A 23,520-nucleotide genomic window follows, 5' to 3' on the forward strand; every position below is an offset into this window, starting at 1 on the left:
ATCTCTCCTTATGTACCTATTCACCTCACTGTTCATTTGTATCCTTTGTAATAGTACATATAATGTTTTCTTGAGTTCTGTGGGTCATTTCAGCAAATTACCAAATCTGGGGTGGGGCATGGGAATCCCTAGATTTGTAATTCACTGGGCAGAAGTGTAGGTAGCTTGGGCACCCCGTTTGTAGTTGGCATCTGAAATAGGGAGTCCCTTCCAAAGTGGCTCAGATGGTAAGGAACCAACTCCAGGTTTTTGCCCGGAGAATCCCTTTGACAGAGGAGCCTGGTGGGCTACAGTCCGTGGGATCGCAAAGAGTGAGACACGACTAAGCGACTAACATTTCATTTTCATTTTCTGAAATAGGGGCAGCCTTGTGGGACTGAGCCCTTAACCTGTGGAATCTGACTTTAGGAAGTTGGTGTCAGAATTGAATTAAACTGTTCATGTCTGAGAATTGTAAAATTGATTGGTGTCAGGAAAGAAAAAAGTTACACAATGTGTATTGTCATAGAAAGATCTCCAAGACCTATTTGAGCTTATTTTTTTAATAGCAAATGTTAATTCATTGGGAAGAGTGCAAATTTTCTTATTGTGAAACAAAATGTTTACAAAGCCACAGTAATAAAAACTTGTGCTGGCATAAAAGACAGACCCATAGTCCAATGGAACAGAATACAGAGACCAGAAATAAATCCTTACATTATGGTCAAATGATCTTTGAAAAGAGTTCCAAGGGGACTTCCCCGGTGGTCCAGTGGCTAAGACTGTGCTCATAATGCAGGGGGGCTGGGTTCTATCCCTGGTCAGGGAACTAGATCCCACATGCTACAACTAAGGCCCAGTGCAGCCAAATTAATTAATTAACTAATTTTTAAAAGACAGGTAAACCTACCTTTTTAAAAAAATGGACAAAAGACCTGAAGAGACATTTCTCTGGAGTAGATATACAAATGGCCAACAAACATATGAAATAAGTCTCAATATCACAATCATTAGAGAAACACAAATCAAAATGACATTGAGATATTATCTCACAACCCATTAGGATGACCACCACAAAAACAACATACCAAAAAAAAAAAAAACCAATTGTTGGCGAGCATGTGGTGATACAGCAACATTTCTGTGCTGCCGGTAGGAATGTAAAATGGCGCAGACACTATGTAAAGCAGTATAGAGATTCCTCAAAATGCTAAAAATAGAAATATTATATGATCCAGCAATTCCACTTCTGGATATATATTGAAAATGATTGAAAGCAGGATCTCAAGAGATATTTGCACTCCCATGTTCACTGAAACATTATTCACAATAACAGAAGGGTGGAAACCCAAATGTCTACCGATGGATGAATGAATAAAGAAAAGGTGGTATATGCACACAACGGAATACTATTCAGTCTTAAAAACAGAAATCCTGTCACATGCTGCCACATGGATGAACCTTGAAGATGTTATGTTGAATGAAATAAATCAGTCACCAAATGGCAAATACTGTATGGCTTCACTTATATGAGATATCTAGAGTAGTCAAAATTATGGAAACAGAAAATAGAATGGTGGTTGTGAGGGATAGGGGAAGGGGAAATAGAGAGTTGGTCTTCCGTAGACATAAGAGTTTCGATTTTGTAAGCTAAAAAGTTCCAGAGATCTGTTACACAACAATGTGAATATAGTTAACATTATTGAACTGTACACTTAAAAATGGTAATGAGAGTATTGTTATATGTTTTTATTACAATTGTTAAAAATAACAAAACACTTAAGAAAAATTTAATCAGAGAGGTGTAGACTTATATGTTCAGTTCAGTTCAGTTGCTCAGTCATGTCTGACTCTCTGCGACCCCATGAATCACAGTACACCAGGTCTCCCTGTCCATCACCAACTCCCGGAGTTCACTCAAACTCATGTCCATAGAGTCGGTGATGCCATCCAGCCATCTCATTCTCTGTCGTCCCCTTCTCCTCCTGCCCCCAACCTTTCCCAGCATCAGAGTCTTTTCCAGTGAGTCAACTTGTCGCATGAGGTGGCCAAAGTATTGCAGTTTCAGCTTTAGCATCAGTCCTTCCAATGAACACCCAGGATTGATCTCCTTTAGAATGGACTGGTTGGATTTCCTTGCGGTACAAGGGACTCTCAAGAGTCTTCTCCAGCACCACAATTCAAAAGCATCAATTCTTCGGTGATCAACTTTCTTCACAGTCCAACTCTCACATCCATACATGACCATGGGAAAAACCATAGCCTTAAAAAAAAAAAAAAAAACCCATAGCCTTGACTAGACGGACCTTTGTTGGCAAAGTAATGTCTCTGCTTTTTAATATACTATCTAGGTTGGTCATAACTTTCCTTCCAAGGAGTAAGCATCTTTTAATTTCATGGCTGCAATCAGCATCCTCAGTGATTTTGGAGCCCCCAAAAATAAAGTCTGACACTGTTTCCACTGTTTTTCCATCTATTTCCCATGAAGTGATGGGACCAGATGCCATGATCTTTGTTTTCTGAATGCTGAGCTTCAAGCCAACCTTTTCACTCTCCTCTTTCACTTTCATCAAGAGGCTTTTGAGTTCCTCTTCACTTTCTGCCATAAGGGTGGTGTCATCTGCATATCTGAGATTATTGATATTTCTCCCAGCAATCTTGATTCCAGCTTGTGCTTCTTCCAGCCCAGCGTTCCTCATGATGTACTCTGCATATAAGTTAAATAAGCAAGGTGACAATATACAAACTTGACGTACTCCTTTTCCTATTTGGAACCAATCTGTTGTTCCATGTACAGTTCTGACTGTTGCTTCCTGACCTGCATACAGGTTTCTCAAGAGGCAGGTCTGGTGGTCTGGTATTCCCATCTCTTTCAGTATTTTCCACAGTTTACTGTGATCCACACAGTCAAAGGCTTTGGCATAGTCAATAAAGCAGAAATAGATGTTTTTCTGGAACTCTCTTGCTTTCTCCATGATCCAGCGGATGTTGGCAATTTGATCTCTGGTGCCTCTGCCTTTTCTAAAACCTGCTTGAACATCTGGGAGTTCTCGGTTCATATATTGCTGAAGCCTGGCTTGGAGAATTTTGAGCATGACTTTACTAGCATGTGAGATGAGTGCAATTGTGTGGTAGTTTGAGCATTCTTTGGCATTGCCTTTCTTTGGGATTGGAATGAAGACTGACCTTTTCCAGTCCTGTGGCCACTGCTGAGTTTTCCAGATTTGCTGGCATATTGAGTGCAGCACTTTCACAGCATCATCTTTCAAGATTTGAAGTAGCTCAACTGGAATTCCTTTACCTCCACTAGCTTTGTTCGTAGTGATGCTTTCTAAGGCCCACTTGACTTCACATTCCAAGATGTCTGACTCTAGGTCAGTGATCACGTTATCTTGACTATCTTGGTCATGAAGATCTTTTTTGTACAGTTCTTCTGTGTATTCTTGCCACCTCTTCTTAATATCTTCTGCTTCTGTTAGGTCCATACCATTTCTGTCCTTTATCGAGCCCATCTTTGCATGAAATGTTCCCTTGGAATCTCTAATTTTCTTGAAGAGATCTCTTGTTTTTCCTTTTCTGTTGTTTTCCTCTATTTCTTTGCATTGATCACTGAGGAAGGCTTTCTTATCTCTCCTTGCCAGTCTTTGGAACTCTGCATTCAGATGCTGATATCTTTCCTTTTCTCCTTTGCTTTTCGCTTATCTTCTTTCCACCGCTATTTGTAAGGCCTCCTCAGACAGCCATTTTGCTTTTTTGCATTTCTTTTCCATGGGGATGATCTTGGTCCCTGTCTCCTGTACAATGTCATGAACCTCCGTCCAGAGTTCATCAGGCACTCTATCTATTAGATCTAGTCCCTTAAATCTATTTCTCACGTCCACTATTAGACATCATTGAAAGCAATTAATTAAGACCTACATAAGTTAATTAAGACCTATCTCATGATCACAACCCACCTGCCAGTAGGAGTCATAAGAGATGTGGGTTCAGTCCTTGGGTTGGGAAGATCCTCTGGAGGAGGGCATGGCAACCGACTCCAGTATTCTTGCCTGGAGAATCTCATGGACAGAGGAACCTGATGGGCTACAGTCCATAGGATTGCAAAGAGGCAGACATGACTGAACTTAGCACACACGCATTCCATGGTCACAAATTGGAAGACTTAATGTTGATGGGATGGTAATACACCCGAAATTGATCTACAGATTCAGCACAATCCCTATTGAAAGCTCTGATCTTCTTCTGCAGAATGACAAACTGATCCTGAAATTCATGTGAAAATACAAAAGGCTCAAAATAGACAAAACAATCTTGAAAAAGAAAAAAGTTGGAGGACTCACACTTTTGATTACAAAACTTACTACAAAGTTACAGTAATCAAAACAGTGTGGTAATAGTGCAAAGATAAATGGAATAGAATTGTGAGTCCAGAAATAAACCCATATGTTTATGGTCAATTGACATTCTATTTTTCTTGAAGTATAGTTGTCTTAAAATATTATATTAGTTTTAAGTGTACAACATAGTGATTCAATAATTTTAGGTTATACATCATATTGGTTTTGGTGGTTTAGTCACTAAGTCGTGTCTGACTCTTGCAACCCCATGGACTGTCGCCTGCCAGGTTCCTCTGTCCATGGGATTTTACAGGCAAGAATGCTGGAGTGCGTTGTCATTTCCTTCTCCAGAGGATCTTCCCAACCCAGGGATCAAACCCAGATCTCCTGAATTGCAAGCAGAATCTTTACCTACTGAGCTACCAGGGAAGCCCTGCTGCTGCTGCTGCTGCTAAGTCACTTCAGTCGTGTCCGACTCTGTGTGACCCCATAGACGGAAGCCCACCAGGCTCCCCTGTCCCTGGGATTCTCCAGGCAAGAACACTGGAGTGGGTTGCCATTTCCTTCTCCAATGTGTGAAAGTGAAGTCGCTCAGTTGTGTCCGACCGTTAGCGATCCCACGGACTGCAGCCTACCGGGCTCCTCCATCCATGGGATTTTCCAGGCAAGAGTACTGGAGTGGCTTGCCATTGCCTTCTCTGCAGGGAAGCCCTGGTAGCTTCATATTAAGTTATTATAAAATACCATAAAATACTTCATATTAAGTTATTATAAAATATTGGTTCTATTCCCTATGCTGTAAATTATTTCCTTGTTAACTTCTTTATTTTATACTGAGTAGTTTGTACCTCTTTATCCCCATGCTGTGATTCATGGGGTCACAAAGAGTGGGACACGACTGAGCAACTGAACTGAACTGAACTGAACTGATCCCCTTTAACTATCTTGCCCCTCCTCCTACCTCTCTTTCCCCGAACCCCTTGGTGACCACTAGTTTGTTTTCTGCATCTCTGAGTCTGTTTTTGTTTTGTTATAATCTTTTGTTTTATATTTTATTAAAAAAATTTTTTGGCTTCACTGTGTGGCACATGGGATCTTAATTTCCTGACCAGGGATCAAACCTGCACACTCTGCATTGGAAGGTGAAGTCTTAACCATTGGACCACCAGGGAAGTTCCAAAGTCAGGAGATTATTCCAGGAAGCAGGAGTGAGGGAGAGGGAGACAGACAAGAATGGAAATCCAGTAGAGAGCATTATGGATTGGTCACCACTGTGCATCAACTGTCATTCCTCTTGAAGATCCCTGATCAACGATGCAGAGTATATGCCTCAGACAGGCTCTCCAAAGACAGGAGCCTGCAGCATTTATTAACCAGTTCCCATTTCCACCAGCCATGGATGCCCCAGGGATAACTTGCCCCCTGTAGAAGCTTCCATCTGGGATGCTTGAGAAACACCCTAGGGCACAAAAGTGGAGAGTAGTAGGGGTGGGTGTTTGCAGTGAGACCCCAACAGCCATGGGAACTATCTGCTGCACCTGCTGCAGAAATCCACGATGGGCCAAAGGGAGGTGGCACAGAACACAGAAGGCGTCTTCTTAGAGGGTAACTCAGACTGGGGACCTGAATAGGTGCAGCAAGCAGAAGAAATTAGAAATGCGATTGGACAAGAAGCTGGGGTCAGAGGATCCATTGTGAAGAATCTGATATGCCAGGTTACAAAGTTTAAACTTGATTTGCCAGTCTCTGGAAGTGAATGGTGCTCAACAAATATTTTTTTGAATGAATGAATGCTAATGACAGATGCACCTGGGCCAAACTAAAGCTACTGAGATTTAGAATCTAGAAAATTAGCTGTCTGACCTCTGACCTCTTTGATCTTCCATTTCTCTCTCTCACTACCTTGACAATAACACCTTCTTCACAGGATTGTGGTGAGAAATTAGATGCAATCAAAGCCATATGGCCACTAGAAATGTGGACTCAATAAATGTCAGCCACTCTACCCTTGCCCCCATGATGACCCAAAGCCAAGTAATAAAGCTGAACTATCCACCAGCTAGAGACAATGAAGTTTGCTCCTGGGATCGGTTTACAGAAGATGAATGTTGGCATTTCTGGCTATATTGGTCCTTGTGGAAAAAAATTAGTGGTATTGGTAACCACTTCCTTTGGCCAAAAGGGAATCCAACTGCTGCTTTAATTAAAGGACAGAGTTGAAACTATCCTCCCAGGGAAATTACAAATTCAGAAATTGATGCTTGTAGGAACTTACAGGGTTTTTTCCTTTGTATTTTAATATGGAAACATTCTCCAATCAATATGCTGTTGACTGGGGTTATCTGTCTCTGCTATGTTGCATTTCTCCCCCATTCTGAAAGTTTTTCTTTTTTTTTTGCTGCAGCCTGCAGGATCTTAGTTCCCCGACCAGGGATGGAACCCACAGCCCCTGCAGTGGAAGCTCAGAGTCTTAACTACTGAACTGCCAGGCAAGTTCCACCATTCTGAAATCTTGTTGTTGTACAGTTGCTCACTCATGTCCGACTATTTGCGACCCCATGGACTGCAGCACACCAGGCTTATGTGTCCTTCAGCATCTCCCAGAGTTTGCTCAAGCTCATGTTTAATAAGTCAGCAATGCCATCCAACCATCTCATCCTCTGTTGCCCCCTTCTCCTTTTGCCCTTAATCTTTCCCAGCATCAGGGTCTTTTCCAGTGAGTCAGTTCTTGGCATCAGGTGGCCAAATTTTTGGAGCTTCAACTTCAGCGTCAGTCCTTCCAATGAATATTCAGGACTGATTTCCTTTAGGATTGACTGGTTTGATCTCCTTGCTGTCCAAGGGACTCTCAAGAGTCTTCTCCAGCACCACAGTTCAAAAGCATCAGTTCTTCAGCACTCAGCCTTCTTTATGGTCCAACTCTCACATCCATACATGGCTACTGGAAAAACCATTGCTTTGACTAGACAGACCTTTGTTGGCAAAGTGATGTCTCTGCTTTTTAATACTCTGTCTAGATTTGTTATAGCTTTCCTTCCAAGGAACAGACATCTTTTAAAATTTCATGGCTACAGTCACCGGTGGCAGTAATTTTGGAGCTTAAGAAAATGAAGTCTGTCACTGTTTCTATTTTTTCCCCATCTATTTGCCATGAAGTGATTGGATTGGATGCCATCATCTTAACAGAGGCCAAGATGCTTGTGAACTCTGCTTGATGGAAAACCCCTGCACTGGCTGGCTGTGGACATTGAAAGCGCTTCAGTCCCTCCCAGTGGACAAAAATAGTGGTGGCCTCAAGAAGGTAGGGACGGTGTCTTCAAAATATGAAACAAAGGTGGGAGAAAAAGCAGCACCTTGAGGGACTAGGTGATAGACTGAGAAATCATAGGAGCTGGGCACTGAACTCATGTATTTGGAAACATACCCATTTCCCCATGGCAATCGGTCACAAAGACAAACAGTGATGAGTCATACCAGTGTCACACCAAATTAAAAAAAGAAGAAAGAAAGAAAAAGGAAGAAGGGATGTTGGAAAACTGAGTAAACACAGACTCTGTCCAGGAAGGAAATGCCAAAGTTGAGAAGTCTCAGCGGGAAGCACATTAGCTACCAGCCTGGAGTGATTCACAACTGGAGTAGGAATTGCAAGGTGAGAATCCAGTCATCTGCCTGTTCGTTCATTAATTCATTTCATTCAACAATTATCAGCTATCTCTCAATCACACTCTGCAAGAAGCAGCAAGAATACACACATGGAAAAGACACAATCCTGGCCTTGAGAGCAGCTGTGAAAGAAAGGGAAACAAAGATGTCACTGATAATTGCCAGAAGGTGGAGCAAGGGCAAAGATAAAGACTGTACAAGATGAAGTGTGACACAGAGAGGAGGGAGCGGGACCAGAAAAGCTTTCTCAGAGATAGAGCCGTATCTTAAAGGAGAGTTGGAGTCCCCCAGGCAGCAGGTAGTTGTGATTGTGTGGAGGGACAGGAGTTCTAAGGAAGAGAAAAACGGTACATTTAAGACTTCTCTGGTGGTCCAGTGCCTTCCACTGCAGGGGCCCCCAGGTTCGATCCCTATTTGGGGCCCTAAGAGCAACAGCGGGGCAACTAAGCCCGAGCGCCACAAGTAGACAGAAGTCCATGTGCTGCAAGTAAAGATCCCACATGCTGCAACTGAGACCTCACACAGCCAAAAATAAAGTAAATAAATAATTTAAATATATATATATTTTTTAAAAGAGCAAGATGTCTTTGGGGACAGCATGGAGTTGATAAAGCTAAAGCCTACAAGGAAGGCAGAGAGGTGGGTGGAGCCCAAAAGTGGGAAGATCTCCTTTGTGGGAGAGGAGTCTGGACTCCATCCTGGAGGTGTGAGGAGCCACGGGGTGGGGGTGGGGGTGAGGAAGGGTTTGAACGGAAGAATGACACTATCTCATTTGTGGTTTCATGCCTGCTCATTCGCTTTGGTCGGGTCCGACTCTTGTGACCCCATAGACTATAGCCCACCAGGCTCATCTGTCCATGGGATTCTCCAAGCAAGAATATTGGACTAGATTGCCATGCCCTCCTCTAGGGGATCTTCCCCATCCAGGGATCGAACCTGGGTCTCCTGCTTTGCAGGCAGATTCTTTACTGCTGACCCACCAGGGAAGCCCCATTTGTGGTTAAGAAATATCTTTCTGATATCTTCCCATTAACCAGCCTTGAGGGACAGCCTGAAAGGGATTGAAAGGTGGGAGAAGGATGGTCTGTTCAGATGGTTTATATGAGCAGCCAGTGGCGAGAATTTGGAGAGGAGGGGTCACTGAGTTTAACTCCAGTCCCCAAAGGGCACTGTGGCCAGGAAGAATTCCTAGCTGCCAAGTCACTTAAGCCTCTTACAGGATCAAATTCCTCATCCTTAAAATGAAGAAAATGTGAGTCACCAAAAAGGTCCTCCCTTGCAGAGAGCATGAGACAGTTGATCAGGCCCTCTCTCCGCAGACAGTGGGACCTCACCAAGGACCCTGGAGAAGGGGTGCAGCCAGGTGTGAAGAGGTGGTGAGGCAGGAGCCCTCCCTCCTTCCCACTTCCAGTGCCAGCCCAGCCCCCGGCCCCTTTCTTTTTCTCTTCAGAGGAATTGTTGAGGCCACAAAGAGGAAGCAAAGTGTCCTCTTAGACACCCAGGTCAGCGTCTAAGTCCCCTGCCAGCCCTGGTTTGACTCAGTCACAGGGAGTCACACGAGGGTATCCTCAGCTTTGAAGTCACACAGGGGCCTCTAAGCAGAGCCACTTGGAGCTGTCACCCTTGCCTGTGTCTCCCCTGAAAAGCTCTAGTGAGCAGTGGAGAGAAAGCTTTAATGGGTCTCAAACGCGCGCGCACACACACACAGTCTCATCTCCAGTTTTGGATTAAGGAGCTCGGTGATTTTGGACATGTTAATTTTGTGTGTGTGCTTAGTCGCTCAGTCGTGTCCGACTCCTAGCCCACCAGGATCCTCTGTCCATGGGGATTCTCCAGGCAAGAATGCTGGAGTGGGTTGCCATGCCCTCCTCCAGGGGATCTTCCCAACCCAGGGATCGAACCTAAGTCTCCCTCATTGCAGGCGTATTCTTTACCGTCTGAGACCCCAGAGAGGCCCGAGTTAGTTCAACGCGCTCAATAAATCCCAGGGGGGGACAACCCCGCCGGTTCGCCGACGGCTCCCTTGGACACCTGCCCTGGCCGCGCGGCCACATCGCCTTTCCCGCACCTTTTCCTTCTCGGTCCCAGGCGCCGCCCAGACCCGGACAGGCTAGACTGCGGAGGGCCGGGCGGCGGGAGGTTGGCTGCGGCCCAGGGCGCCCCCGCGCGCTCCCTCCCCGCCGCTCTCGCCTCCCCGGCCGCGCGGCCCTGCGCTCGGGAGCGGGGAGCATGTGCGGTCTGCGCCGGCGGCGCCGGCGGGAGCTGCGCAGCGGGACTGGCCGGGAAGGTGCGAGTCGTGCCCACGGCGGCCGCCTACCGGGTGGGCCGCTCCGCAGGCCCGCCCTGCCGGGCGCTCTCGCAGCCTCCCAGCTGCCGGCGCAGCCCAGAGGCGCCCGCGAGGCTCCGCCCCCGCCGCGGCTCTCCAGACGTCTGAGCCCGGGGGCCGCCGGGCACCGAGCCCCGGCCGCAGACCGCGGGCTCCTCGCGTCCTGCCCCCGGGGGCGGACCCAGGGCCCCGGGGCCCCCGCCTCCGCCGCCGCCGGTGGCCGCTGACGTCAGGGAGACGAAACCCAGAAGAAGAAGAAGACAAGGGCTCGAGGGCGGAAGGGGAAAATAACTTTATTATTATTTTTTTCCCCTTATTTTCTATCTGGAGCAGAAGTGAAGAGCAGGCGACTGCGTCAGCGCGGAGAGAGCCGGGCGCGCCCCCAGCCCTCTGCGCGCGGAGGCGCTGGGCCCCGGAGGCCCGAAGGGGCGCCCGGCATGTGGGACCCCCAGGACTTTGAGCGCCACTGGCGGGCCGAGTTCCCTGGGGAGGAGGTGCCCGTTATGCAGCTGGACTCGGTGCTGGACATGGAACGCGAGCTGGAGCGCAGCAAACTCAAACTGAAGTGGCTGCAACAGGTGCTGGCCGAGGAGAAGTTCAAAGCCGTCTACCTGCAGGCGGCCCTGGAGAAGCGGGACCTCGCCTGCGGGCGCCCGGAGGGCGGACTCGGCGACTGCGGGGGGCCCTCGGCGGAGGAGCAGGCGCCGGCAGGACCGGAGCGGGAGCCGCCGCCGCGGCCGCAGCGCGAGGATGAGGGCGCAGCGGGCGGCGGTGATGGAGACCCCCGGGGCCCCTCGCTCCCCGACCCTGCCGTGGCCGCCAAGACCGAGAGTCCCCCCTACGCGTGCCTGGACCTTCCCACGTGGCCCGGGGCGGCGGGGGCCGGGGGCGCAGTGCGCAGCCTGACCGCCGCCATCCACCAGCAGCTCCTGCAGCCTCGCCTCCTCTTCAGGCCCCGGGAGGACTGCGCGCCCCCCGGCCACCATGGCACGGCTCCCAGCGCCCGGAGAGAGGAGCGGTCCGCCGGGCTCCGCGCGGGGCGGGGCTCGGAGGAGGGCGAGGCGGACGCCGCCTCGGGCGCGGACGATGGGGGCGACAGCAGTGACCACGATTTCGAGATGGTGGATCTGAACGAGAAATTCGCCCTCAGCCAGTTGCTTGTGGCCCCTTGCCGGTCCGGGACCTGCGATGAGGCCGAAAAGCCGGCGCGGGCGTACGGTTCCCATCGCTGGATGCACCTGATCCTCGGGGGCCGGCGGCAGGTGCGCGGGAGTCGGGACCTGGAGCAACTGGAAGCAGAGGCCAAGGACGGGCGGGGCTCGCCCCCGGGGGCAGAGGAGCCCCCCCGGCGTCGGGCTCGCGAGCACCTTCCCCAGTGGCGGCGCAAGAGGTTCCTAGGGCTGCCCGAGCGGGACTCGCCCAGCCACAGCTCGCCCGAGAGGGGCAGTGACTGCAGCCGCAACAGCTCCGACCACGAGGACGGCTCCTTTGCAGGTAGGCGCACCCCTGTGTGCATCCTCGCCTCTTGTATCCTGTGTCTTGAATCCCCCACCCCTTCCTGGCACACCCTGATGGTCCTGTTTGGCCTCAGGCGCCTGAGCAGAAGGGAGATAAGATTTACGTGTGTACCTTGAAGGCACTTGTAGAACTTAAAAAAAAAAAATGATGGTGCAAAGTGGATTTCGGTTGGGCGAGTTAAAGAAAATAAACATTACGATGATGACAGGGGATGAAAAGATGATACCCTCGACCACACCGTGGGAGGAATCTTTCACTTGGAACCTCAGCCTTTCTATTTCATTGCAGCTTCACCGCCACCCCCACCTCCAACTCATCCTTGCAGGTCAGCTAGATTCCCCGGCGCCACAACTGATAGGATATCCTTCCCTGCACAGACTCCAGCGGTTCCCATTTCCCCAGATTCCTCGATATGGAAGTGTCAAACTTCCACTTAATTTTCTGAACGGCTCTCACATCTTCTCCAGCCTGTAGCTTGTGTTCTGGCCAAAATGAAGGAAGCTGTCACGGTGGGAAAGGTCCATAACCCTCACCACCCGCTTCCTTTTCTGACTGTCCCCTTTCTAGAAGGCAGCACCTGGTCTGTCAGCTTCCTAGGAGCCTGAGTGGGAAGAGGTGGGGGGTTTAGAATCATATAGTGTTTGAGCTGGCGGAATGGCCAGAGATCATGGCTACAGCCGGGCCTTCATTTGATAAAGGAGGAAACCTAAGCTCAGAAAGATTAAGTGCTTGTTGGAGCCAGCTGGGACCTCCCCTGGGGCCTCCTGTCATTTTCTTGTTTCTCCTCCTATCTGCCTTCTCTTCTGATGACAGGACCTGGGCTTAGCCGTCTTGTGGTGGAATCCCCTTTCAGTGGTCAGCACGGAGCCTTGCATATCAGTTCAGTTCAGTCGCTCAGTCGTGTCGGACTCTTTGCGACCCCGTGAATTGCGGCAGGCCAGGCCTCCCCGTCCATCACCAACTCCTGGAGTTTACTCAAACTCATGTCCATCAAGTTGGCGATGCCATCCAGCCATCTCATCCTCTGTTGTCCCCTTCTCCTCCTGCCCCCAATCCCTCCCAGCATCAGGGTCTTTTGCTCAATAAGTATTTATTGAGTAGATGGATGATTTCATTGAATTGATTGCAGTCTTCTGGCCACCCAGCTCCCCACAGGTCAGGAATGGGAAAGGGGCCCAAGAGGAAAAGACAGATAGGAATGTGGGCTGTCCTGTGACCAACCCTCTGCTGCCCCAGGGACTGTCAGAGTCTCTCCTCAGCCATAGGGAAAGCATAAACTGTCCTCTGGTTGGGTCAAGCTAGGAGCTTAAGATGTTTTCCCTGTTCAGTGAAGGATTAAAAAAAAAAAATCACTGATGCTGGGATTCTTCCAAAATCTCCATTATTAGATCTTATCTGGGTGAGCTTGCATTTGAATGAAAAACTGTCCACTTTGCTAAAAGCACATTTGGAACGGCCATCAAGTCATCTGTTGTGATCAATTACACTTATTCATTAGCAGAGATTGGCTGCTTCTCCCGTAGGCAATGCTTTTGCTGCCCATGCTAGTAACATTTTTTATGTGCCCCCTTTAACGTAGAGTCTGAAGATTTCATTCTAGTGCCAAGTTCCAAATGCCCTCCATAGAGACTACCCAAGGCACCCAGGGCCGCTTTAGAGCTGGCTGCAATCCCGTCTCCCCCCAGACCCACATCAGTTGCTCTCCCAGGTGTGCCTGATGCACTGCTTTTCCCCCAGGTAGCAGTTTGATTTCTGTACTCTCCTCTCTCCTTAAGGGCACTCTAGCACAAAGAGCACCTTGGTTCAGATTGGGAACTAATTCCCTCCGCCCTAACAGTTTACAAGAGGTGGTCTCTGCGTGGACCAATGATAAAAAATTTCCCTTCCTCTGAACTGAAGACTCCAGCCAGGGCACATGTCTGGCACTCATGGCTTTGGCTCATGCTGGTTTTCAGGCTCCATTCCAGGACCCTTCTGCAGGGCAGGCTTGTGTAGAGAGCCCTTGGAAAGCTGCGTGTGGGGGCCCCGCCTCCTGTCTCCCAAACCTCCCCAGTGAGGAAGCGAATCGAGGTGGACATGCATATTCATACAGGCATGCAACACATCCATGCACGCCTATAACAGGTATACACACGTGCACGCGGTCACATACGAGTGTCACGTGCACAGAGTCTAGGCAGAAGAGCCTTCAGACACACAGAGGGCGCTGGAGTGGAGAGGTTAGAGGACAGGCTTTTCCAGGTGTGGGTGACAGCCAGCCCACTGGAATCAGCATGATGGGGGGAGAAAGCGTCATAGGCCTTCTCTGGCTGCCTGCCCTTGGCCTTCCCTGCTCCACTTCTCTCCATAGCTCTTGCCAAATTACCACCTCAGATGCTACAATTTTGCACGTGGATCTTATTCATTCTCTCTCTCCAGTAAAATGTAAGCTCCAAAGGGCAAGGATTTTTATCTCTCATCCACTAACATAGCCCCAAAGCCTAAGAGTGTCTAACACATAATAGGTGTTCCATAAATATTTGTTGAGTGGTAGTTTTTTTTCTTTAATGGAATGGAATAGAATGGAAAACATCAGAGTGCATTGCACACAGTAATGGTGACTAGTAGTCTGCTTTAAAACTTTGTTTCGGTTCTATATACTTGTGAATGTGTACTGGGTGCTGATGTAGAATGTATTTCATGCTAAGGGCTGGGTCAAAAGATTTGAAAGTGCTGATAAAGACCATGGGCTCTGAAGCTAGACTGCTTGTATGACCTTGGGAGAAGTTATTGAATTTTCTGTGTTTTGGTTTTCTCATCAGTTAAATGGGACTAATAAACACAAATGACATCATACCATTGATATGAAGAATAAATGGGATATCATTTCTAGAGGGCTTTGAACAGGGTCTGGCAATAATAAGTACCCATAGTATTAACAAACTACAACTAACCGCAATTCTGGGTCATTTTCTTTGAGTCAGTGCTTCAGAGCTTTCCACTCTCAGATCATTCTGGATTACAGGTGGTTTGGTTTTTTATAGTGCATGTGATTTTTTTTTTCCAAGCCAGGCTCTGACTCTTTCTAGAACCTTCCAGAAGCAGGGCAGGACCCAGAACAGGGTGGTGCTCTTGGCTTATGAAGCTCTCTGGCTGGATTGGCCCTTAAGCTCCTCCCTCTCCACCAGGAATCATGCCCATTGTCGCTACTCAGAGAGCCTCACCCCATCGGGTTTTATTGCACAATTCAGGCTTTGCCTTCCTTTCAGAGTTTCAAGGAGAGAGAGCACGTGAGACCTCACATAAAAAGGCCCAAAGGCAGAAGTGCCTTCCTCCTTAGAAAAGGGTCGTTCTCTCTTAGCTGAGGGGCAGACCCCCATACCAAGACACATTTGAGTTTGTTCTACACATAATAGACAAATCAGGGTTTGAGTTAGAATGCCAGTTCTTCTTTCTTTATTTTTTAAAAGTGTTTATTTATTTGACTGCCACAGGTCTTAGTTGCAGTGCATGGCAAGGTGGATTCTTCCCTGGACCATCAGGGAAATCCCTAGAATACCAGTTCTTTTAGTAGCTTCCAGTTAGCATCTTATTGCCCTGTTGGTACTGAGGCCATGGATGGCTAGGCCATGGATGGCATGAATGAAGGTGGTGATGTGAGTGGGGTGGGGGTGGGAGCTGCAGAGCTAGAATCGGCCGTGTTGGGTCACATGTGCTGTGAAGAGAGACCCATGTGTGTGCCCAGGCTCAGCCCCGCAGCAGGTGTGAGGCCGTGAACAAGCCGCTGGCCTTTCTACATCTCAGTCTCTATTAACAGAAATAACAAGAATAGCTAATGCTTCCTGAGGGCTTGCTTTGTGCCTGTTCCTGTTCTAAGCATTTTATACCTGTTAACTCATGTATACCAACGCCAGTTTCATAAGACAGGCCCTATTACTGTTTCCATTTTATGTATGAGAAGCATGAGGCTCAGAGGGCTTAAAGAAACCTGCCCAAGGTTACCCAGCTTGGGTACCTTGGTAACCCACAAGGTTACCCTAAATGGCACTTAGGATTTGAATGCACACAGTCTGACTTGCAAGTCTGTGCCTTTAAACACCAAGCTGTACTGCCTCCAATGATAGCACTTATCAGGGTAGTTATGAAAATGACATACAATAAAATACTTAAAGAGTTGACTTTATTCACACATGGACCTTTAAATGCATATGTGTGTATATATGTGTATTCACTATTATTATTTTGTCACTAAAGTCCCCATCAGACCCCAGTTCATCTGCTGAGGTCAACCATGAGGGCTGCCGCTTGCCCATGGGACTCCTTGTGGACTTGACCTCACAGGTGAGCAGTCTGCCTGCTGGATTTTAGGTCTCCCCTGCTCAGCTTGGAGTTCTTGGGCTCCCAGCAACTGCCCAACCACATGTGGAGGCCCTGATATTTTCACTTTCCTGTTGGCGTGCTTCTATATTGCCCCTGCTGTCTGTCACCCTGGGTGACATGTCCTTCAATGTTTGTGTGTCCCTTCTGTAGGCTGTGGCGTCCCCTCTGCCACACGTGGACCAAAGTGCACTCTCCCAGCAAAAGCCCACGTCAGGCATCCTTTTGACTGGCAGCACCGTTCATCTGGTATTCTGATCGTCGTTCAGATGACAAAGTAAATATCATTAATATTTTAAATTGGTAGCTTTTTTTTTTTGCTTGCATTAAACTTGGCTTAGTGGAGAACGAACAGTCTTATTTTTGCCGGCCCTCAAAAATCCTTCGTTCATTCACCATCCATTCCACTCGACAAGGGTTTATCGGGGTCCTGCTTTGTGCCAGGTCTGTGTTAAGGGTCAAGACTGCAAAAGTCGGTGACCTACCCTCAAGGTTCTCGTTGGCCTTTTTGCTTCTAGGGTAGAAACTTTTTTGCTGCTTCTTTTTAGATAAAGGAACAACTTTCCAGCAGGTAACTCGTTAAATCCTGAAATGAGTGACTAAGTAAGGCCTGTCATTTAGAACCTCAGTGACACGCAAGGGCCTCAAATGAGAAAGGATCTTAGATTTGGTCTAAGGGTCTTCCTGCGCCTCCCCAGGCTGATGAGGATCCTTGAGCCCTAAAAGTAATAACCTCAGGGTCACACGGTCATGACCCTCAAGCAGGGTCTAGGAGCCAGATCGGGGCTCTTTCCATTGTAGCCTATGGTCTTTTCTTGGAATTTTAAGCCAAGAACACTTAAGATGTGAGTCCTGTCGAAATCATAGTAACAGGAGCAGCAGACTGTCTCATTTAACCTCATTTAGTGGGTGGAAGTTATTCTTCCCACTCTGTAGATGAATTTGCAGAGGCTGGGAGAGGTGAAGACATTTACCCAGCCTCAAACAGCTTGTGGTGGAGACAGCATGGAACTTGGGTCAGTCTTACAAAGCTGACACTTTCTAGCTTCCAATATGTAAGGCTTTCCTGGGCCTGCTGTAGATTTCCAGATTTCTCTACTTGGGAGGCCCTGGCATCAGATTCTGCCAGACTACCAAAAGAGACTTTTTATTCTTAATCTTCATGGGAAATATATTTCCTACTAGGTACTGATGCTAAAGCTGAAACTGCAACACTTTGGCCACCTCATGCGACGAGTTGACTCACTGGAAAAGACTCTGATGCTGGGAAAGGTTGGGGGCGGGAGGAGAAGGGGACGACAGAGAATGAGATGGCTGGATGGCATCACCGACTCTGAGGACATGAGTTTGAGTGAACTCCAGGAGTTGGTGATGGACAGGGAGGCCTGGCGTGCTGTGATTCATGGGGTCGCGGAGAGTCGGACACGACTGAGCAACTGACTGACTGACTGACTGACTCATGTTACCTAGCTTATTTGTAACCTGATGGGTTATTTTCTCTCTTCTCGTTAGTGACTAATGAGATTTTTGCTCCAGGAAGAATTCCTTGTGTTCAGTGGATGTGTCTGAATGTCTTAACTCAAAATTTCCAGCCATAGATGTGATAAAGTAATTTTTCCCCCTATTCCCTGTTGTGGAGAGATATTAAAAAAAACTATTAGAGATACAGGAGCTGGTGGCTGGCTACAATTCATTTGTAACCAAAGTGACATGGATGGCATTGCTTTTTGCTTGGTTTTCTAATGCATGTTCCCTGCCCCTCCACCATCTTAGCACTGTCTACACTTCATGAACACCAGCCAGCCAGGCAGGTGTGAGTGAGCTTGTTAACAATGTCTTCCTCCTCTCCAAGTAGTAAATGCACCCAAGCCTGAAAACTTTTCCATTCCTCTGATCTGTTTTTCTTCTGATGAAGTCTATTCACAAAGCATTTGGCTCTGTATTTAACTCTGGATCTTTGTGTATGTGTGTGTTGTTGTTTTTAATTAATTTATTTGGCTGAGTTGGTTCTTAATTGTAGCATGCAAGATCTTTTAGTTGCAGCGTGTGGGATCTAGTATCCCTATCAGGGATCGAATCCAGGCCCCATGCACTAGGAGCTCAGAGTCTTAACCACTGGACCACCAGGGAAGTCTCTGGATCTTTGTGTTTTGAAGTCAGGATCTTCATACCTTTTCCTGGCTTTGAAAGAATGGTACAAATACTTTCCACATCTGAAGAATGGGCTGGATGTTGCCTAGCTTGCAGTGTTGTATGGCTTCGCTTGAACAAGTTACCGACTCTCTCTAAGCCCCAGTTCCTTGTCTGCCAAATGGGGGTGATAATGATAAGACTATATAATACTCTTGTCATGAAGTACAGTCAGATAATGTGTGTAGAGTCCATAAGCACACAACAGGGCACATAAGTGTTTAATAAATCTTAGATGGTGTTATTGTTACTGTCTAAAGTCCAGGAATTTTCAGTCGGCTGACCCAGGCCACAGCTCACACTTACATTTCTTCATGGAATGAAGTTCCCTGAGCCTCTTCCTCTGCCTCTTTCTCTCCTTTCTTACCTCGCTCCAGGTCCAGTGATGTTTCGCTCCATCAGAGGGAGCAAATGTGTGGTCCCTAATCCTTCCCCAGTCAAGCCCTGTCTCCACTGCAAAACCATCGTCTGTCTTCTCCTTGTTTCCTGTTCTCTCCCCTCTTGGCTTCAGCCAGTGCTCATTCTTGTCGGTGTCCTTTCCAACGCTTTTTCTGGCATTTGAGATGCCTTCCTTCCTTCTCATCCCCAGTTGTGAATCCTTCCTTTAAGACCTGGCTTTTTCTGTGGAAACTTGTATTAGTTAAGATACGGGTTTGCTGCATTCAACAAAACCCCCAAAAAGCAAGATAGAGGTTTATTTATCTCTCATATAAAGGAATTCTAGAGACAGTCCAGGGAGAGAATGGCGAGCCTATAACTGTCAGGAATCTACATTTCTTTATGCTTTTCTGTCTCAAGGTTCCTCATGGTCCAAAATAGCTACTGGAAATCCAGCCATCACATTTTTGTTTCAGACATGAATTAGAAGACAGGGAGAAAGGACATAAGACTGAGTAGCAACTGTTGGTCTGCCTTTTAAGACACTTTCCCAGAAGCTTTTCTTGACAGTTTTTGTATAGATTTCACTAACCATCTCTAGCTACAAGGGAGGCTGGGAAATGTAGTGTTTTATCTGGGCATATGGCCACCTCAAATAAAATAGGGTCTCTGTTGCAAGGAAAAAGGGAAGAATTGATATTGAGCAGGCAACTAGCAGCTTCTGGCACAAGCCTTTTCCAAGTACTCCAACCCATCTTGTGGTTCTTAGAGTGAGCCCCATACTCACACAATTGTTTTATTATTGTGCCATCTATTGATTCATTGACCCAGTGAACAAATAACAACTGAACCACTGCTCTGTGCAAGGCACGATGCCTTTTATATGTTTACTGTGAAGTGTTGCTCTCAAACTAAGAGGTTAGCTGGCTCCTCGAAAGCAGGGATCATGGCTTATCCTTCTTTTTCTCCCTCACAACAGTATCTATCTTTCATAAGGCTGGGTGCACAGCAGGTACTTGATAAGTTGTTGTTTAGTCACTAAGTCATGTCCTACTCTTTTGTCACCCCATGAACTGTAGCCCGCCAGGCTCCTCTGTCCATGGGATTTCCCAGGCAAGAATACTGGAGTGGGTTGCCATTTCCTTCTCCAGGGGATCTTCCCTTGAGAAGTAGGCGATTGATTTTCTAAGAGTCACAAAGGAGAAGCTCAGTGGAGACTTAAATTCCAGCGTGGTACTGTGCCTGACGATTCTGGTTATGTAAGATTTGTTTTATGTTCAGTCTGGTTTTGAGGAACCATAGCAAGAGTGGGACCTGGGTCACCTCTAAACATCAGGGCTGGGTGTTGTGGCCACACAGACTTGACCAGGTGTTGGGTGGATTTGGCTATTTAGGAGACGATTCTGTTTGGATTCTAAACTAGAATTATAAGCAGAAATGTCTGTGCCTGACTGACTCTTTACCACTGCTTTGTCTGTGTAGCTGTTTTTTCCATTGCTTGAATCACTCCTGTTATTTCTGCACTGCAGAGCTGCAGAATAAATCTGCAGTCTTTCTGCAGTGAGCAGAGCTTTGGTTCATGTTCCTGTCTTCCCATTTGATCCCTGCTCTTGTCTGCCTGAGATAAGACTGTCTGAAGGGAGGTTGCCGAGAGCTTATGTCACGTCTTGCGGCTGCTGCAAAAATGATTGTTTTAAAATTTTTATTGGCACTTAGGAAGAAAGAAATGAGAAGATATTTTGCTTCTACTACCTGCAAGGCACTGTGTTACATGCTTAACCTATGTGATCTAATTTAATATTCAGAACAGTCTACTGTTCTTTTCTTACTATAAAAGAGGTAATACTATTCTCTGTTTTGCAGTTGAGGAAACAGACCTGTTAACCAACAAGCCCAAGTTTGCTTAGGGCTAAGTGGTGGGATTGTTTATTCTTCCATCCAAATAATTAACTAATTAATTACTTTTATTGAGAGACAATTCACATGCCATAAAATTCACCTGTTTAAAATGGACAGTCATGTTTTGTACTATATTCTCCAAGTTTTGTAATTGTCACTCTATAATTCTAGACCATTTCCACCAGTCAAGTAGGACTATTTTGAATCCAGGCTTCTCCTACAACTGTGCCGTTTCCTCTTCTAATTTGCCACATGCAGTGATTTAAAATAACTAGACTGGATTTGGGGGAACATCAGAGCTAGTTTGGGTGAGATATGTACATAAAAAGAGCATCGCCTGTTAAGTCACTTTCTTTCCATTACTGTAGCAGTCCTGGTGTCTCTTTGAATTGCTACAGAATGGGGCTGGCTTTAATTTCTCTGGGCCTCATCCCTGCTTGTGTTGCCTGAATTTGGAGCAGGGGGCAGAAAATCCCTCATTCCTGCCCTGGGGATGTGATTGACATGGTGAGAGGCACCCTTATACTGACCTGTATCTTATTTGTCTCTGTAGCCCCAGAATGTCATAGTTCTTGACATATAGGAGGTGCTTATAAATGTTCATGAATATGCAGAGGTTTATTCCATTACCTCTAATCTAAATCACTGCCATAACTTATTGTTCTGCCCTTAGCCTTTCTCCCCCAGCCCCAGTTATCTTCTGCGTTAAAGACAAAGTGATTATTCTAGCCCCTAAATTGAATGAGATTAGACAGACTGAAGTGATCATACTAGCTGTATGGCCCTTTAAAAGACTTTCCCCCAAGTCCTACCTAGCAACTGCTACTTCCATGCTATTGGCCAACACTGAGTAGTATGGCCTGAGCTTCCAGGAGGGCTTAAAGAATCAGGAATTTTCAGTCTTCAGCATCTATAGTAAAGAATGTTAAGAGAGAAGGGGAACTGTGAATGGCTTTTGGAAAACCAGCACAGTGTTGGCCTCACAATCCTTGCCTGAACTTGCACATTCATTTGAACAGTTATAAAATGGATTAAAATGGTTTGCCTCTCTGTTCACCTGCTGAATTTCAAGTCCCTAAATTGTGTATATTAGAAGATGATCATTTTAGAAAATTCTAGTATTCCTGCCTCTAACACAATGCTGGCATATTATATTTAATGAACAATAAGAGAAAGACTGTGGGCTTCCTTGGTAGCTCAGTGATAAAGAATCCATCTGCCAATGCAGGAGACATGAGTTCAATCCGTGAGTTGGGAAGATCCCCTGGGGAAGGAAATGGCACCCCATCCAGTATTCTTGCCTGGGAAATCCCATGGACAGAGGAGTTTGGTGGGCTACAGTCCATAGGGTTGTAAAAGAGTTAGACATGACTTAGCGACTAAACAACAAGAGAAAGATTGTTTATTTTTCAAGTAAGAATTTTATGGACAGACTATTGGGGTCTTTAGCATTTAACACCTTTTTCATTTTCTCTGCCTCTTCTTCTTCTTTACCTCCCCTTCTCCTCTTTTCTTTTTTTTTTTGGACCAGTAGGACTAATCAGTGATATGTTCTAGAGCTTATGATTCTCAAGGGTTGTGTTGTGCTTTTTTTCCTGAAGCCATTTTCAAACATCACCATTTCGAACATCAGCCATTTCAAACACACCCCAGGGAGATTTTGAAATATGCACTCTGACTTGCTACCATGTCCATGCTACCTATTGAGAATTTGCCATTTTGCATCCCTCTTTCTGATAGGAGTGTGTTGTTTCTTGAAGGCGGTCAATGCAATACTTCAAATCTGCCCAACTAGGCCTTCCCCAGCTAATGAAAATTTGTGCTTGTCATTAAGATGGTAAACTAAATATTTAGATTCTCCTTTGCTGTCTAGGTACATGGTAGCTAGGATTATATTGATTCCCTTGAAAATGAGTAGGACTATTTGCCTAGTTCTAACCAGTGAGTTTGAATGGAAATGATGTGTGCAACCTCCAAACCAGAGCATTTAGTGTTGGAGTGAGACCCTTCAGAGCACTCTTGTTCATTTGCTACTGCAATGTATGCTGTTCCAAACAGTAGCACTTCTGTTATCCTGGGTCTTAGAGGGAGGGCAATACAGAGCAGAGCTCCTATTCAACCCTCAGTGGCCGTGTCCTGGAGTGAGAAATAAACCATTGTTATCTTAAGCCACTGAAATGTTTGGTGCTGTTTGTTACTGCAGCATTACCTCATTTATCTTGACTGATGCAAACACCTGACTTATATTCATACAGAAGAATGGCTCCCTGAGCCTCAAAAATCAAAGTAATGTCCTGAAAATCTCCAAGTTCCCTTCTCACTAAGGCCAAGTGGTAACCATAGCTTTTTGTTTATGTGTTTGAGAGTGTGGGTCTCAAAAATGTGGAAAACGATGTCAGAAATGGCTGAAGAGTTTCACCATTGTTTCATTCAGTGATTTGCTGGAAAGATTTATAAGACTCGGGCTTCCCTGATAGCTCAGTTAGTAAAGGATCCACCTGCAGTGCAGGAGACCCCAGTTCAATTCCTGGGTAGGGAAGATCCGCTGGAGAAGGGATAGGCTACCCACTCCAGTATTCTTGGGCTTCCCTGTGGCTCAGCTGGTAAAGAATCTGGCTGCAATGCAGGAGTCCTGGGTTGGGAAGATCCCCTGGAGAAGGGAAAGGCTACCCACTCCAGTATTCTGGCCTGGAGAATTCGGATTGCAAGGAGTTGGACATGACTGAGTGACTTTCACTTTCACTTTATAAGACTCAGTAGCAGACTGTACTCATGACTAAGATTTTTTTTACAGAGGATTCAGAGAAAAAGCAAGAAAAAAAAAAAATGTGTGTATCAACAGACTCCAGAGAGGTCCAGCACAGGCCTTTGATG

The 23,520-nt window shown here is 46.6% G+C and overlaps 1 protein-coding gene across 1 annotated transcript in view; it reads left to right on the top strand.

Moving 5' to 3' along the window:
• Positions 1-10,535: 10,535 nt before the first annotated feature.
• ABR (ABR activator of RhoGEF and GTPase) overlaps positions 10,536-23,520 on the top strand; it is a 191,771-nt gene continuing 178,786 nt past the window's right edge. The window contains exon 1 of the mRNA XM_055402852.2: positions 10,536-11,799. Coding sequence (XP_055258827.2) covers positions 10,743-11,799 — 1,057 coding nt within the window. The 5' untranslated portion in view covers positions 10,536-10,742. The remainder of the gene's footprint in view (positions 11,800-23,520) is intronic.

Source organism: Moschus berezovskii, chromosome 20 (genome assembly GCF_049115385.1).
Source record: "Moschus berezovskii isolate FMDL1 chromosome 20, NW_MosBer_1.0, whole genome shotgun sequence".
NCBI lineage: Eukaryota > Metazoa > Chordata > Mammalia > Artiodactyla > Moschidae > Moschus > Moschus berezovskii.